Genomic DNA, 17,432 nt, shown 5'->3' on the forward strand with positions numbered 1-17,432 from the left:
AGAGGAGTCAGTTCAAGATTGTATGTATGCTGCAGAGGAGGGGCCTTGATGTTTCTGAGTCTTATGTAAGATCAGGAGATTAGATTGAATTGTGATAGTCACATAATGTAGTAGAAGGGGCAGCATTTCCAAACCAACAGCACCAGTGAAAACACAATATGGAGACTATACCCAAGCAGGGGCAGGATTGACCTTACAGGTGCAGCTACATGATCCCTCCTCTAATGACAGATGTAAACTCCTATTATAAACATTCAAATCTGGGTATTCTTTTATTGCTTGAAGACATTCCTCCGTGAAAAGGAGAACCTTCTTGTTGCCTGTGTGCATGCCCCATTACAGACCATTCTACATTCATGAATACTTTTATGCAGTCAGGAATAGTGTACACACATCCTACAGCCAGTAACTTCACAAATATTCTGGTTCTACTCCTAGATTTGTGAAGAGTTTTATAACACGCTCAAGGGTTGGAGAGTGACCACAGCTGCTAGATGTTCCTCTGTCTATCCTCCTGGCAGCCTCTATGGAGATGCTTGGTCAATGTAATTTTGTTAATGAGTTGCAAGGCCCAGTGTGTATATTCCGCAGACAGTACACCCGCATACAGGCCACATGATAGGTCATAATAAATTCACTGTGTCACATTCCATTCATCTGTCTCATCTTTCCCTACTTGAAAGCATCTTCTGTAATACTGAACAATGTTCTTTCATTGCAGATATGCCAAACTGCCTAAGATGCCCTGAAGACCAGTGGTCCAATCAGAAGAGAGATTCCTGCATTCCACGGGTGGTAGAGTTCCTGTCCTATGAGGATCTGCTGGGATTTGCCTTAACCTTAATTACAAGTTTGTTCTCCCTCCTCACTGCTGGAGTGCTAGGAATCTTTATTAAATACAGCAACACACCTCTGGTTAGAGCCAATAACCGGGATCTCAGCTACATCCTCCTCCTCTCCCTCATGCTGTGCTTCCTCTGCTGTTTTTTGTTTATCGGACGCCCGTCCAAGACTTCCTGTCTCCTCCGTCAAACTACCTTTGGGATAATTTTCACTATTGCTCTTTCTTCAGTTTTAGCAAAAACTCTCACAGTTATCATTGCCTTCAATGCCACAAAGCCGGGCAGCAAGCTCAGAAAGTGGGTGGGCCCTCGATTGTCCATCTTTGTGATGCTTGGCTGCTCACTGGGGGAGGTGGTGATCTGCACTGTGTGGCTCCTTCTCTCTGCTCCATTTCCAGACACTGACACCAAATCAGACACCGGGAAGATGATCTTACAGTGTAACGAAGGTTCTGTCGCTGCGTTCTTTGCTGTGGTTGGTTATGTGGGATTCTTGGCTCTTCTTAGCTTTGTTGTTGCTTCAATAGCTAGAAAGTTACCGGCTACTTTCAACGAGGCCCAGTTTATCACCTTCAGCATGCTGGTGTTCTGCAGCGTCTGGGTCTCCTTCATCCCAGCGTACCTGAGCACCAAGGGCAGGTACATGGTGGCCGTGGAGATCTTCGCCATCCTTACTTCAAGCTCTGGACTGCTAGGCTGTATCTTCATCCCTAAAGTCTACATCATCCTCCTTAAGCCTGAGCTGAACACCAAGGACTATCTAATGGGAAAACTAGTAAACACCTGAGACTTATAGCACAATAATGAGTGGCAAATTATTGACCTGCAACATTACCAAGTACAGAAAATGGGATAGCACTGTATCTTCGAGGTAGGTGTATGTAACTGTGTGTTTACACTTACTATTCTTAACTTCACATCTATGTATCTTGACAATGGAAAACATTGTTTACATCGAATGTGCTACAACGCATTCCATTGCAACGCGAACCATTACATCACAAGTTGTTTCAATGACTTGCTGTAGGGGGCGCGCTGATGTTGGATTCACAATCCAACACCTTCCCTGCTGTTGCACAAACTGGAGTAGGAATAGTAAATTATATCATTCCTAAGTCCAGCGCGCCCCCTACAGCAAGTCGTTGTAACGACAATTGATGTAATGGTTCGCGTTGTAAGAACGCAGTCGTTGTTACAACCGTGTTGTAATGGAATGCGTTGATGCGCATTAATTGTAAAGAGATATATTCCTTGACAACATCTATATCATCAAGGCACATCGTTGTGGAGGTAAAAATATAAAGGGGCTTATTCAAGTAGGTTTTGCAGCGCCCTTGCGCCATGCAAGGCGGCTTAACGGCGATGCAAAATCTCTGATTAATCAAGTCACGCAGGGCCACCTTGCGCAGCCTTGGGTGGCTTGATAAATCCAGAAAAACACAACGGTGTGCAAATCGCTACTTTGTGTTACTCTGCCCTGGGAAGGCACTCCATGGGAGGAGTGTGGGTGGTCCCACGCATCCACCTATTGATTCTGAAGTATTCCCATATTTATCATTACTGGAAGACCTGGGAATGCGTTAGAATGCTATGCTCTCCCATATGAGGCATAATGAGGGGAAATATCTGTATTTCTACTCTTTACTCCCTCTTTCTATCTGTGCTCCATTCTGCAGCACACATAGAAAAGGGAAATTACCTTGGGGGATTGTTTCTGTGTAGAAAGTTGTGCCTTCCTGCACAAATAGAATCCAGCTTACAACGCAGGCACCCTCGCACCACGGTGCAAGGGGGCCTGCATTGGAACCAGGCAGCACATTGTGCACCAGTGCTGGGAAATGACAGGAATGCACCAAATAGTGTTAAGTGCGGTGCATTTTTTCCCTTTCCCTATCACGCAGTGCAGCACAGCAAGGTGACGCGCTGAGCTGTGTGAGATCTTAGTAAATATGATCCTAAATTCACCAATGTACTTGCCTTGACAATACAGCTTCAGACCCCATCCTGACTTGATAGTTTTGCAGCCAATATTCTGCACTCAGCCATGTGCTAAAAAGTGCACAAGAGCCCAACGAAGAACAAGCAAATAGAGGTCATGTTGTACTGGGATATGTTCACAGTTCATCATTTACACACAGTTTTATATTGTAAACATCAACTATTACTGACTAAAATATGTGATCCCTTAGGGAATACTTTATCAGCTTAGTATTTTTGCAATCAAAGCTTTACTGCTGGGAGAGATGATTTCAAATTATTTAAGTCTGTGCCTACCGTTATATTTGTGTGCTAAATCAAAAACACTGCAGTTTGCAAAACTGTACTTTCCTGTGCTTGTCAAAACTAGGTGCAAACTAGACATAAATACTATCTTGAATTCTAAAGCAGCCATGATGTATGTCAAAGTGAAGTTTGTTTGCATACTTAGTTAAAACCATTGCATATCAATAAAAACCATGTCTAATACATTTGTTTAAAATACAATAATAACTACCCTAAAAACCTTTTACTCTGACCTCTGGTAAGCATTTCTGCTATATACAGTGAAACTCAGTGATATGCCATTTATCCTGCAAGTAAAATACAGTTGTGAATAAAGACATGTGAATGTAGGTGCAAGTCCATTGTTATTGCACCTGTAAACCAGCGGCATTAAGTAAACCAGCGGACTAACCAGTCGTCTTACCTTGCTAATTCTCCCCCTCCCCAGCAGCAGATATTTTGTGCCTGTCCTTGCTCTCTTCACGAGTTAAAGTGCAGGTGCCTTGTGCAAACCTAAGGGCAGATTTACAAGTCCCATTGCACCACTTTTGCGTCACTTTTCCCATGCGAAAAGTGATGCAAAAGTGGCGCAAGGGGCTTGTAAATTTGCCCCCTAGAGTCTAGCAATCCAATATTGAGTAAGTGAGCTGATCAAATCTCAAATAAAGTGCAAGTGTCTTCAAGAGTTCAATGGTCTTAAATATGAACCAACCTTACTGTCTTATTTGCCCCCTAGCAGCAGATTGCTTGTTCACTTTCTGTGAAGATTGGCTTCAGAATGTTTCCCCTTTTGCAGGCTGGGGGAATTGAAGTGCCACTTAACCAAGTGATTACCGCTTGCCTGCAAGAACGAATTTTCAAGTTGATGAATATTAGTTTCAGGTGAGTTTTCCTTTGAGCCAGGGGCACCGGGCACACACAAAAGATATGTACTAGCGACTCTTGCTTGTATCCGCAGAGTTGATATTTTCAATTTTGCGACTGATCTTTCCAAGCAGAGATGAGATCTTTTGTCTCCATGAAGCCAAAATGAAATAACATGAACTGATGCTTCAGGGCACGAGAAAAGTGCTCTGAGAGATACTCCTGAGGCCCCAAGCTGCTGTGTGAGTTGATCACTGCCCAGGCGTGCCATCTTTGCGCAAGAGCATTTTTATCTGATAAATGAAGCAAGATTCGAGATGAAGCATTTATTGCTCAACAAAATGCAGATGTTCCCATGGGTACCAAGCTTATGCATATACAAAGCTTTAATGGCCTGGTTTCGGTGGTATCCCCAGGAGCCTTTTAAGTTGCTGTGCTGTTGCTCCTCAATTTCCAGCCAGCATAAGTTGTTGGTGGAGCCGCTCTCGGAGACATGCAGCCATAAGCATTGATTGATATAAATACTCCTGCAATGAAATGCTTGGTTTTTCAAGCCAAACTCTAGGTGTACCTGGGCTGGTGATGCTGATTTTGGGATGTGAAACAAGGTTTTCTATACTGTAGTTTGGATCTTATTGATTCCGTGTCATAGGTCACCATTGGCGTTAACTCAGAGAGCATTACTGTGAGCAAATGCCTGAATAACGGATAGCTCAGTTTCTTCTTTAATAATTTTAACCCGCACATTCACGACTGTTCTTTGGCCTGAATAGCAGCTAGATGATGTTTAAAAGTCATGTGATGTTCCACGGTAAATCCTAGGTATTTATATGTGGTCGCTACCTCGACCTTTTTCCCCTCCAAAAACCAAGAGTATGAATTAAATTTGGAATGAACCAGACAAACCACTTTAGTTTTATTCAAGTTAAGCTCTAGCTCTTGCTCATCCATTTACCTTTTTAGGGCATTCATACTGTGTTGCAGACTGTTAGAACTGGCTATTTCTGGTAGGCTAAGGCTGACGCCAACGCCAGGCAGAAACCGCCATTCTAGTCAGGGCAAGGGAGTCACACGCCAAGATAACCCCTGCTCACCCCCTTGGTAGCTTGGCACGAGCAGTAAGGCTAAACTCGGAGGCAATGTATAAAGCATTTGCACCAGCACACAACAGCAACAACATCCTAGGCACACCACAAAAGGAACACCACACAAGATTATATAAAAATAACTTCTGTATTGTCAAAATCACATCAGATAGAAATCACACATGTACATTGTGCCAATTGGCACAGGCAATATTCACCAGGGATTATTTACAAGACAGGGCCACATGGGCCACTGTCAGAATCAACACTAATAGAAATACTGTCAGAAATTAGAATAAAAGGATATAAAATCACTGTAGCACAAAATAACAGTTATAAATCACAACCAGTAACTACTGGTAACAGGTAAGTACCACCTACGCAACCCTAACCACCTTAGGAGAATGTCACGCAGGGGACCAGGACCTCACTAGGACCACCTCTACTGGAAGGAACAACCACCTAAGAATAAAATACATTTAGGGGTATCAGCAAGAACACATTACACATGATGCATCAAACATTCAGAGGTGTAGGGAAGGAAAAACACATGATGCATCAACCAACACATTCAGAGGTGTAAAATCAAGGAAGACACATGATGCATAAAAAACATTCAGCGGTGCCAGAACATAACTCCATAGCGCAAAAACACATGATGCCTAAAAACATTCAGAGGTGTAAGATCAAGGTGCGTGATCATTTTAAATGCATTACATTTCCTAGCACCACATCACATTGCACAAAACTCACATTAGGCAATTACCATCACATAGATATTCACATTGCGCCTAAATAAAAATCCCATACCAGCCCCCATCTAATAAAGGGACTAAAGAGCCTTGTGTCCAGAATGTCAGGGCGCGCTGCCATGCAGCGCCAGTCAGGGGTGCGCCACCGGCGCAAACCTAAACGTTGCAGGTGCCCACTACTTGCTGGGCACCTGGAAACAATCACAAGACCTAAACAGTGCAGCTGCTCACTAATTGCTGGACAGCTGTGAATTAAAACTGCGACAGGGTCCTCACTGACCCTTAGGAGCAAAGTCTGCACCCCAATCTCTCACTAGCCCCTCATGACAATAAACAAGTGCCCCCAAACGTTGGAGCTCTCAGGCTCTGGCCCCCTCTAAACAAGTGTGTCCAACGTTGGAGCCACGGGCTCTAGAAATACACACATGCCCTTGAGCCTCGCAGGCTCCTAAAACAAATATGGCTGGAGGCTGTTCTGCCAAAGTCAGTTCTATGCTAACTCTAGCGCTGTTCTGGGGCGCCGGTCCCGTGTTATCAGAGGGATCGCTTCCCCATCTCAGTAAAGCTTTCCCGCGGTCACGTGAGGTCCCGGCAGCTCTCCGCCCGCTCGGATGATTCCACGAGCAGCGGGGAGCCAGGATGCACTTTGCGGGCTGGGACGGCTGCTCGAAGGCGAGGCCCACACCCACGGATCCCTCGGCGAGGTCGGGTCTACTCACGGATCCCTCGGGGAGGTCGGGTCTACTCACGGGCTCTGACGGGGCTCCTTCCCACGGTCCAATCGGTGCACGGCCCTTCAGGCGAGCCCCTCGTGACGTATAGACTCCTTGAGCTGATGGCCACTCGCAGCGAGGCGCCACCGGCGAGCCTCCACAGGTACCCGGGAGTCAGCCAATGATAGCACGGCTCCCGGGACAAGCCCTTCTGACGTCACAGCTTCTGCGGAGCGACTCAGCGAATCGGAGCGCGGATCTCGGGGCAGGCCCACAGCAGTGGCCAATCAGAGCGCGGCTCCTGGCGAAGAACGACCAATCAGGTCGCGGCCCCTTCGTTTTCTCTACTCTGCGACCTCGGAGCGGGGACAGCCGCTTTTGATCAATTTCAGGGCCCCCGGGCCGCGGCGATGAACTGCAGGCAGGCGAATCAACACGCCCCGCACTGGGGAAGCTCACAACCCTTCGGCCACCACCAAACACGTGTCGATGAACACGACGACCTCGTAACACGGCGGCAGCAGTCAGCGCAGCACTCTCAATCAGATTAGAGAGCAGCCAGCGCGCTACACGGGGCAAGCAGCAGCTCTTAGTCGAGCAGCCCCCGATTTCCACAGCACACAGCAGCTTACGATCTCTTCAGCCCACAGCAGCTTCAGGGGACACAGCAGAGTCTTGTAGTCCTTGACAACCTTTCTGTCCCTGGGTTGCAAAAAAGGAGGCCAGCTCTTCTCAGGCCCTTGGAGATTCAAGGACACAGCACACAGCAAAGTCTTTCTTAGGTCAAGCAGGTAGGGTCACAGCACACAGCAAAGTCCCTCTCCTCCTCAGCTTCAGTTGGTCAGCAGAACAGGTCAGCCCTTAGAGCACACAGCAAGGCAATCTTCCTTCAGTTCTTCAGCGGTGCTTCTTCCAGCAGAGGTTCCTCTTGATTGTAGAATCTAATTTTCCGTAGTCAGGGGTCCTTCTCTTATACCCCTAAAAGTCTTTGAAGTTCTTTGAAGTCTTTGTGCAAGTGGGCCCTGAGCCCGGTCTAAACCAGTTCTGGGTGTTGCTGGAGCACGGGGGCTTTCCTGGCTTCCTTCTTCCTTTCAGTATCAGGGACAGAGGTGACAGTCGCCCAGCGGGAGGTGGAGCCAGCATTGTGGTCAGGCAGGCACAGCCCTATTCACTCCCAGGTGCTATTTCCTCCCACTTCCCTGGCAGCAGATGCAGCCTTTCATCCACGGGCTGACTCAGACAACCTCCTGGGGGCTCTGCAACCCCTGTCACCCTCAAACCGGACAGTCAATCCACAAGCAGGCCCGGGCACTCCTGGGCCAGGCTCACCAGCCAATCACACGCCAGACACAAATTACACAAATATGCCAACTTCTAAAAGTGGCACTTCTACACTAGACACAATCATGCCGCATATACCATCGCGCAGCATTCAATCTCACGAGTTCTCACATACCAAACTCGACCCTGCACTCCTCACACATCAGGAACTACCATGGGCATACATATTCCCCATTCATTCCTATGGGAGGGCAGGTCACTCTCACCACACAAAGAGCTCACGCACTTTACACTGCACCACAGTGAAAAAGTGCGCAGAGGCCTAAAATCACGAACACCAGGTCACAGAAACAGGCTAGGAAAAAGCAAAAATTTCGGGGTGAACCTGCCAAAAAGGGCCAGGTCCAACACAGACCTATTGGAGTTTGACTCAATAGGACAATATCGTCCGCATATTGGAGGCATCCTAGTTTCTCTTGAGCCAAAATTGGCGGGTGGATGTTGTCCTGTGGGAAGGTGCCTATAAGACCTGCAAGATATAGGTGAAACAGACTTGGAGCCAAGAAGCTTCCCTACTTAAGGCCGTTCTTCTTATCAATTTTGGGGCATATTATCAAGGGACGGCGTTAAAATTATTGCTGATTTAGCGGCAGGAAACCGCCGCTAAAACGGCGATAATGGGCTCGATAATATGCCATGGAGAATTCCAATGGAAGCCCATGTTAACACCAGAACATGGGCGTTTATGGGAATTCACAAGGGCATATTATCAAGCCCCTTATTGCCGCTTTAGCGGCAGTTTCCTGCCGCTAAAGCGACAATAATGTTAACGCCGTTCCTTGATAATATGCCCCTTGTGTTTGTAACTCAGCTGCAGTTTCCAATTTTGTCTTGCGCCTAGGTTCCAGTATGTAGTTCTATAATTGTCCACTTTAGGCTTCTCAGAATGCCCTCTTCTTTCAATTTTGACCATAAGCGTCCTTGAGGAACTAAAAAAAAACACAGATTAAGGCAATAAGCCTGAAATTTGTGTTCGATACAATATGGATTATTACTTTTATTATTATATATGTTGGTAAGGTTGGGTCTCTTGTAGATAGATCTGAAGTTGTTGCGTTTCCAAGAATCTAGATTTCAGCTGGTACAATGCAGCTCATTAAAAACTGTGCAAAATAATAGTCCCTAGAAGTTAAGTCACCTTTGTATAGTGCATTAGGGATTCTGTTTGGGCCTGTGTGGTGATTGCATGTTACTTTAAGAGCTGTTAGAATTATTATGTGTAATGGAATCTACTGCATTGCTCTGTACTGAATAGGAATGCTATGATCTCATTTATGCTGTTCCTGTTTGTGTTACTGCATGCACTTTGCTTCTCCTGAAGTTCATCTCGAATAAATACCTGAATACCATTTCAAGGAGTTCGTCCCCTTTATGAAGATGTCACAACAGAATTGGCAACGAGATGGGCACAACTTGTGATTTCAACCTCCACAGCGATTTCTTCTCTTTTAACGTTCACCTTCGTTTTACTACTCAACTACAATCGTGAGTAACTCAAGGGAACATTTATATTTTTATGTTCCTTTTCTCTTTTTTTTTTCGTGTGGGGATTATCACAACGTTGTGGCTCCAGCGTTTCCCGTCAGTGAACCTCTCGCGTGTACTTCTACTTCTAACTGTTCTGAAGGGGAAAGCACCTAAAAGACACGAGGGAGAAGAACCACGGTGTGTTTTGGTGAAAACCTCATCGTTTTTGGGAAATGTGTGCTACTTTTACTGGATCTAGCGTGTGATTCGGTTCATTAGCGTTTTGCATTTTTCAAAAGGATTAACGCTTACCGGCTTCACAGCTCCTCGCTCTCACGCACGCAGCAGCGTCTCCGTGAACAATTGAGCTCTACACGCGCACACACTCAGTGCTTCAGCGCGCATCTACGTGCTTTCCTCCACGTCACAAGCGTCATCACGCTCTCCACCGCCATCTTGTGGTTGCTAGGACAACGCGACCACTGAAACGAGGAACATTTTCTCCGATCTTCGTGTGGGTATTTATGACTTTATTTCAATTGATCTTTCAAGCGCTTTCCTCAACAATTTAATTGCGCATTTGTGTTTCAAGAAGCTTATTTTTCCTGTTTTTAGCTGTAAAGTGCATGCAGCGTGAAGCTTATACTTGAAGTCCATTCTTTTCGTTCTCTTTCAAAATCAATAAAAGACCACTTTATTTTTCCTGCAACCTACAAATATTTGCAGTATTCTATGACATTATTTTTTCCAACATGTCTGTTGAAGCTACACCTTCGAGGTCAAATCCAACAGGAGATACCAACTTAAACAGAGACACCCATATACCTTACCTACAAATTAATTCTCCTAAAGAATTTTTATCAATTCCAGGAGAACCAGTCGTGTCATGGTTAGACTGGAAGGAGTACTTTTTGAACTATATAGCGAACTTAGAAGACGTCAATGGGGTCTTTACTCCTGAAAGAAAAAAAAGAATGTTATTGTACTCTTTAGGTCCTGAAGGACTTCGTATTTTTAATGAAATGCACAAACATCAAAATGCAGATGGAGATTTGGATGTGTTTAAAGCAGCCATTGTAGATCTTGATGACCATTTTTCTCCTGTAGTATGTATTGCTGTCACCAGACATTCTTTTTTCCATAGGAAGCAGCAAAAACATGAGTCCATTGAAGAGTATGTTTCTAGTTTGAAAAAGTTAGCTGCAAAATGCAAATTTGCGCAGTTGCATGACGATCTGATTAGAGATCAGATTGTTATGTACTCTAAAAATAGAACATTGCAAGAGAAATTGTGGGTGGAGGGTGATAATTGCTTGAAAGATATTATTGCTTTAGTGAAAAAAGCTGAACTATCAGAAAGGTGTGCTAAAGTTACTTTGTCACAAGATAAAAAGGAAGAAGTGGTTGGTAAGATTGTGGAGAAAAACAATTTTTATACCAGTCAGAAAAAATTCGAAAGGAAAAAACCGAATCGTTTTGACAAAAAAAAGTATGAAAACAAGGAACAGAAAACCTTTAGCAATGTAATATGTTACAGGTGTGGTAGTTATGCGCATTCCGCCACGTATGAGAGATGTCCAGCCAAAGCGGCTAAGTGTTTAGAGTGTGGTTTAATTGGACACTTTTCAAGGGTTTGTAATCGCAAATCTAAACAAAAACCCAAAAGCAAAATAGCTTGTGTTCAAGAAGATAGTGATAACAATTCATCTTCCTCAGAGAATGATTCACATGTTAATCTGATAAAAAGAAAAGATGTGGTAGTAAACATTACAGGTTCTTCCTCATCTAAACCGTTGTGTCTAATATCAGTAGGAGGTATTGTCATCCAGGTGGCTGCAGATTCCGGATCCCCTTACACAATTGTTTCACAAGATGTTTGGAGGGATCAGTTTGTGGACAAAATAGGCCCTTGGTTAGAAACCAATGATGTTTCCGCTGAAAGCTATACTGGGAATGATATTGATTTTTTAGGTTTTAGAACACTAATTTTCCGTTTTAAAGAAAGGAAAGCAATCGGAAAGTTGTATGTGGCTAGAGTTGGTCCATCCGTTTTAGGTTGGAAGGACCAGAAATCCCTAGATATCATTCTTAACCCCAATAGCAAAGAACAAGTCTTGACTTCATGTGAGTCTGAAGATACAAAGAAGTGGGTACTTAAGGAGTTTCCTGAGGTATTTTCGGGTCATATGGGAAAACTCAAAGGTTTTACTCATTGTATCCATTTAAAAGAAGGTGCAATCCCGAAAGTGCATAAAGCTAGAAATATACCTTTTATAATACGTGATGAAGTTAAAGGGGAATTGGACAAAATGTTAGACAATGAAGTGATTGAGCCCGTTGAAGCAGCTGAGTGGGTTTCGCCCTTGGTCGTAGCTCGCAAGTCCAATGGCAAGGCCCGTCTCTGTGTAGATTTAAGATACCTCAACAATAACATTTTGGTGGACCAATTTCCCTTACCAAGGATTGATGAAATGCTCTCCTTGACACGAAACGCAAAATGGTTTTCTACACTGGACTTATCAGCTGCATATCATCAGGTTGTCCTAGACAAGAACAGTAGGCATTTCACATCCTTCTGCACACCTTTTGGCTGTTATAGGTTTAAGCGAATGCCTTTTGGCCTAGCGTCAGCCGCTGCAGTATTTCAGCGTTTGATGTCTAATCTCTTCAGCCATATCCCTGAGGTCGTATTTTTCCAGGACGATATTTTAATTATGGGGAGAGATAAAACGCATCATGACTCTATCCTTAGAGAAGTCCTAGAAATACTTAGAAGCAATGGTCTGGTGGCTGAAGGAACCAAATGTAAGTTCTCAGAAGAGTCCCTTACATACTTGGGACATGAGATTGGCACTTTCGGTATCAGACCCAAGACAGAATTAGTTGAGGCCATTCTTGAAGCTTCTGCACCCAAATCCAAGGACGATCTGCGATCCTTTTTGGGTTTAGCAGAATTCTATGCTAAGTTTGTAAATAATTTTTCCCAGAAGACGTACGATATGCGTCTTTTGATGAAAAACAAGGTTATGTTTGAATGGACTGATGCTTGCCAACAAGCGTTTGAAAACATAAAGAGAGACATTGCACAGGCACCATCACTACAAGGTTTTGATCCTCATGCCGAATCCATTATAACCACGGATGCAAGTGCTACTGGTATTGGTGGTGTTCTCACACAAGTAACTAGTTCAGGGAATGAAGTAATTATAGCTTTTGCTTCTCGTTCATTGTCACCTTCCGAAGTAAAGTATTCGGTAATAGAGCGAGAGGCATTGGCATGTGTGTGGGCCATGGAGCATTACAGAAAATATGTATGGGGGAAGAAATTTTTACTAAGGTCTGATCACAAACCTTTAACGAAACTTCTAACCACTGATGGTCTTTCCAGAGCTTCTGCCAGGATTGCTAGATTGTCAATGAGATTACAGGATTATGTATACGATGTGAAGTATGTGCCTGGTACCAAAAATGTCATAGCTAATTTTTGAGCCGGTTTTCTTTACCGCTCAGAGAATTAGACAATGATCCATGGAAGGATTACTGTGTGGCTGGTGTTTTTGATGATGTTCCTGGTCTTTCTAAACAAGTCTGGCAGAAGGAGTACCAAGATGACGCAGTTTTGCATGAGGTCAAGGAGAGAATTGTTAGTGGATGGTCTAATGAATCTAAGGCCGATCCTAATTTAAGGCCATTTTGGGAGATCAGGGACGAGTTAAGTGTTGAAAGCGATTTTGTCTGCAGAGCTGGAAGAATTGTTCCCCCATCTGGCATCAGAAACAAGATTATCGATATTGGCCATGAAGGACACCCTGGTATAGCTCGTACCAAAAGAAACATTAAAATTTTGTATTGGTGGCCTAGAATTGACATCGATATAGAGAGAAAAGTTCGTGAATGTTTCAGTTGTGAGCAAGCAGACAAAACTCAGAAGACCTTGAATCCCCCTTTGTCGTCTTTAGGGTGTCCTAATTTACCTTGGGAATGTGTTGCATTAGACATTCTTGGACCTGTTTGTTGGCAGGATGGTTCTTTGAAGTATATTTTAGTTTTAGTTGATCTTTTTTCTAGATGGTTGGAAGTTGACATTGTTCATGTTGTGGATACTAAAGCAGTAATTAGATTTCTGGAAGGATGTTTTTTGAAAGAGGGTTTTCCAGCCTCAATTTTAACGGACAATGGCGTCCAATTTAAGTCTGAGGCTATGAAGGTATTTTTGGACAATATTGGAATTGAACAGAAGTTTACAGCTTTGTATCACCCTAGGGGTAATTCTGTCGTTGAAAGAGTCAACAGAGTTATAAAAGGGGTTTTGCAATTGGCAAAAAGAGCTAATAAGAATTTTGAGGATGAATTGAACAAACTTATTTGGTCATATAGGATTACCATTCATGACACTGTTGGTGAGAGCCCTTTCGGTTTGATGCGTGGGAGATTTCCCCATTGTAAAATCAACCCAGGTTGGATGGGCAGGAGCCAAAGGTATCATTGGGATACTGATCGTGTTAAACACTCCATTACTACCTCACAGGATAAGAATAAGGAGTTTTTTGATAGCAAACATGGTACTAGAGAAGTGTCTGTAAAAGTTGGACAGTGGGCCAGAGTAAAGTCTGGAAGAAGATCTGGTAAATTGGAATCCAGGTTCTCAGATCCTATGCGTATCACTAGGGTTATGAGGAACACCGTTCAGTTGGAGGATGGAAGCATTCATCACATGAGTCGCATAGCTTTAGCCAAGCAGGGTGTTACTGCAAAAAGCTGTGAGCATGTATGTAGGGATTATTGGTGGTTGAATGTCTTTTCAAATCTAAAGGAGGGGGATGTGCGGGATGTTGTTATTGCTTTTGATGATGCGGTTGTGCCTGGAACTAGTTCTTCTGTTCCTGAGTGTCTCAATCGTTCTCTCGCACCTCTCTGTCCTGATGCAAATACTAGGGGTGGTCCTTGTCCTCATCTTGAGAATCCTGCAGATGTTGTTTCCGACCTTCCGTCTGCACAGGACTCACTCAATGCTGGTGTTGTTAAGTCTAGCAGTTTTGGTAGACCTATTCGAACTCCTGGCAAATTTGATGATTTTGTTCTTCAGTGATTATTATTTATTCTTCCTTCTTTTGTGCTTTAAGGAAGGGGGATGTGTGGTGATTGCATGTTACTTTAAGAGCTGTTAGAATTATTATGTGTAATGGAATCTACTGCATTGCTCTGTACTGAATAGGAATGCTATGATCTCATTTATGCTGTTCCTGTTTGTGTTACTGCATGCACTTTGCTTCTCCTGAAGTTCATCTCGAATAAATACCTGAATACCATTTCAAGGAGTTCGTCCCCTTTATGAAGATGTCACAACAGCCTGCTATCTTCTGGTATTAATTTCTTTCGAATTTCCATCAGTCTTTTTGTATCCACTACTGAACTCTCGATTTCGTGATGGTAATCTGTGTAACCCTTCTGCTTGTCATCACTCACTTGGCCGACGTATCTTGCGGTGACTGGACATACTTTCTTTTGGTTTTGCGAGCAGACTCTCCCCCACGCTGTCTATCTCTGAATGCTGCATACATGGCGCACACATGGGCTTCCCATGAGACTGTATCAATCCCTACATTGTGCTGTCTGGCCTTTCCAGTTGACGACTCATTCATCTCAGGGTCAGCTTTAGGGCAGTGCGACTGGAGCAGCCGCACTGGGCGCTGACCTGTAGAGGGCGCACTGAATTCAGGGGTGGGGGCACTGTGTTTAGCAATAACTGATGATTGGAGAGATGAGGGGCACTTTTGCCTTGTGGTAATGAGATGATCCGAGGCGGTGGTCATGGTGTGTGGGGGCGCCAAAAATGATTGTCGCACCGGGCGCCACAAGCGCTAAAGCCGGCACTGATTCATCTGCCACCAGAATGTTTTACCGCTCGGCTGTTTAATGGACAGGAGAAGCTTGTTCCACAGATCCTCATATTATCTTATTGTTTCTTGCCAACATTAAATTGCATTCTCAAATCTCGCACTGTGCTTTTGTCTGATCTCTTCCCTCGGTTTAAATGCTTTGTCACTTTATTTGTTTCTCTTATAATTTGACATTTTTGATTATATAGCTCCCTGATATACTAGACTTGTCTTCCTGGACCTCCATTTTTTTTTTATGCTTTTATGGGGTTGTTTTTTGGCTGCAAATTTTGTCAATAGTGTAGCACTTAGAATTGCCAAGGCCTTTTCTCGCTCACCTCCTTCTGTTTTTGCTTTTTCCTGACTTTTAGATTCTCTTTTTATGACCTCGAAAGTTCAGGCACAGTGATAAACTTCTGCCATCTGCTTCTCAAGAGGCCGGGCCACGCATTTTAAACTTTTTAAATTATACGTTTACTGGGGAGGTGATTAAAACTTGTATTGGACACAGCTGTACGATCTTACCCACTTTTTGGATAGATTGGGGAATATGGTCTCTTTCTGTGTGAGGGAGAATTTGAAACTGACACACCTGTGGCAAGGTGGATTCGTTTATCGACAGATGATCAATTGTTGAGCTTTTACTACTGCTTAAGAAGATGATTGATGTTGGACCCTGACTCGTGGCGTGGTCCTCCCTGACCCGTAGTGACCCCTCCTGACCCGTGCATCCCCCCATGGTCCTGATCCCCCCAACCATTCCCTCTATGGTCCCCATCCCTGACACTGGGATTCCCCGTCCTCGCCCCCATCTTCCTTGTAACCAAGGCCGATGCCCATGTCCCTGCACATAAGATGGCTGCCACGGCCCCAACCCGACCTTAGCCTTCGGCGCGCCATACCTGGCTGGGGGGTAGAACATTCCCCGTGAGCGAGAAAGGGAGGAGTAGCTCGATCACACCTCCCCCCTCCCCTCGAGAGATGAGTTTCGATCACTCATCCGTCCTCCCTGAGGGCTGGCTCCAGGCCTGCTGAGTGTCTGGGATCCCTCCAGACCCCACTTGAAAGGATGAAAGGAGCCGCCAAGGCAGACCCCACAACAACCGGCTCCCAGGTGCTCAGACCTCCGCCTGCGAGGACTCCGGACATCAAAGGAGAGCAGTCTTATATCAAGGGCTGCTCTGGGACGATCGGCAGTTGTATCCTGGAACTACGAGAGCCCTGCTGACGTCGTCGCGGCTCCTACCTAGCAGAGGACTTCTGCTCGAACCCATCAGAGCCCTGCTGACTTTGTCGCGGCTCCTACCCGGCAGAGAAGGACTTCTGCCCGAACCCATCTGAGCCCAGCAGACGTGGTCGCGGCTCCTACCCAGCAGAGAAGGACTTCTGCCCGAATCCATCTGAGCCCAGCAGACGTGGTCGCGGCTCCCTCGGCAGAGAAGGACTTCTGCCCGAACCCATCAGAGCCCTGCTGACATCGTCACGGCTCCCCTGCAGCCTTGAGAACGCCTGAGCCCTGCTGATTCGATCGCGGCTCAAAGACTATCCTGGTCCGGCTGGACCTAAGAGCTACTCGTGTCCCCCAGCTCGAGGATTGAGAGCTGTGCGCCGGATACGCACCCGCAGTGACTTTGAGCCTTAAGACTGTCCCGCTACCCTAACCCCTACCGAGACTCTTTGAGCCCGTGCTCTGTTTGTACATAAGAACCTGCGGATCATAAAGGTCCATTTTTCTTGAAGAGATAAAGAATACGTTTGCTTGAATCCTACAGTGTGGTGTCCCTTTGTCAAGTGGTGCTAGCTCAGCGCGTGCGACCCTAGATTCGAGAACCTCTCCCTCAGGGGTCTCCCGCCAGTGCTCGGCAGTGTTCCTAGGAGAGGTGGGTCACAGGGTGGTCAGGTGCACATTCTGGCCTCCCCTGGGATCACCCCTTCTAACAATTGATGCTGGTGAATCCTCTTTTGTATTTCCACTCGGACCTGGGGGCATATTATCAAGGGCATAATCTACGCTTTTGTGGCTTTAAAAACCAAAAAAGCGGAGCTAAAGTTTTCACCCTATTAACAAGGCAGGGCTAACATGCATTAGCGCATGTTAGCAGCCTTGTTATCAATGCCTTGCTTTGTATCTCTAATGAGATGTAAAGTGGGCGTCACTGGGCAGTACAACCTTGCAAATTTCGCTGATGTGCACATCGCAATATTTACAAGGCTGCCCCAGCATTTA

At 45.1% G+C, this 17,432-nt stretch overlaps 1 protein-coding gene across 1 annotated transcript in view; it reads left to right on the forward strand.

The window, feature by feature from the left end:
• The window catches only part of LOC144784202 (vomeronasal type-2 receptor 26-like), a 392,249-nt gene extending 390,095 nt beyond the window's left edge, over positions 1–2,154 (forward strand). The window contains exon 6 of the mRNA XM_078662860.1: positions 722–2,154. Within this exon, the coding sequence (XP_078518986.1) occupies positions 722–1,629 (908 nt within the window). The 3' untranslated portion in view covers positions 1,630–2,154. The remainder of the gene's footprint in view (positions 1–721) is intronic.
• Positions 2,155–17,432: the final 15,278 nt, after the last annotated feature.

The sequence above is a fragment of the Lissotriton helveticus genome, chromosome 10 (genome assembly GCF_964261635.1).
Source record: "Lissotriton helveticus chromosome 10, aLisHel1.1, whole genome shotgun sequence".
In the NCBI taxonomy this organism is placed as follows: domain Eukaryota; kingdom Metazoa; phylum Chordata; class Amphibia; order Caudata; family Salamandridae; genus Lissotriton; species Lissotriton helveticus.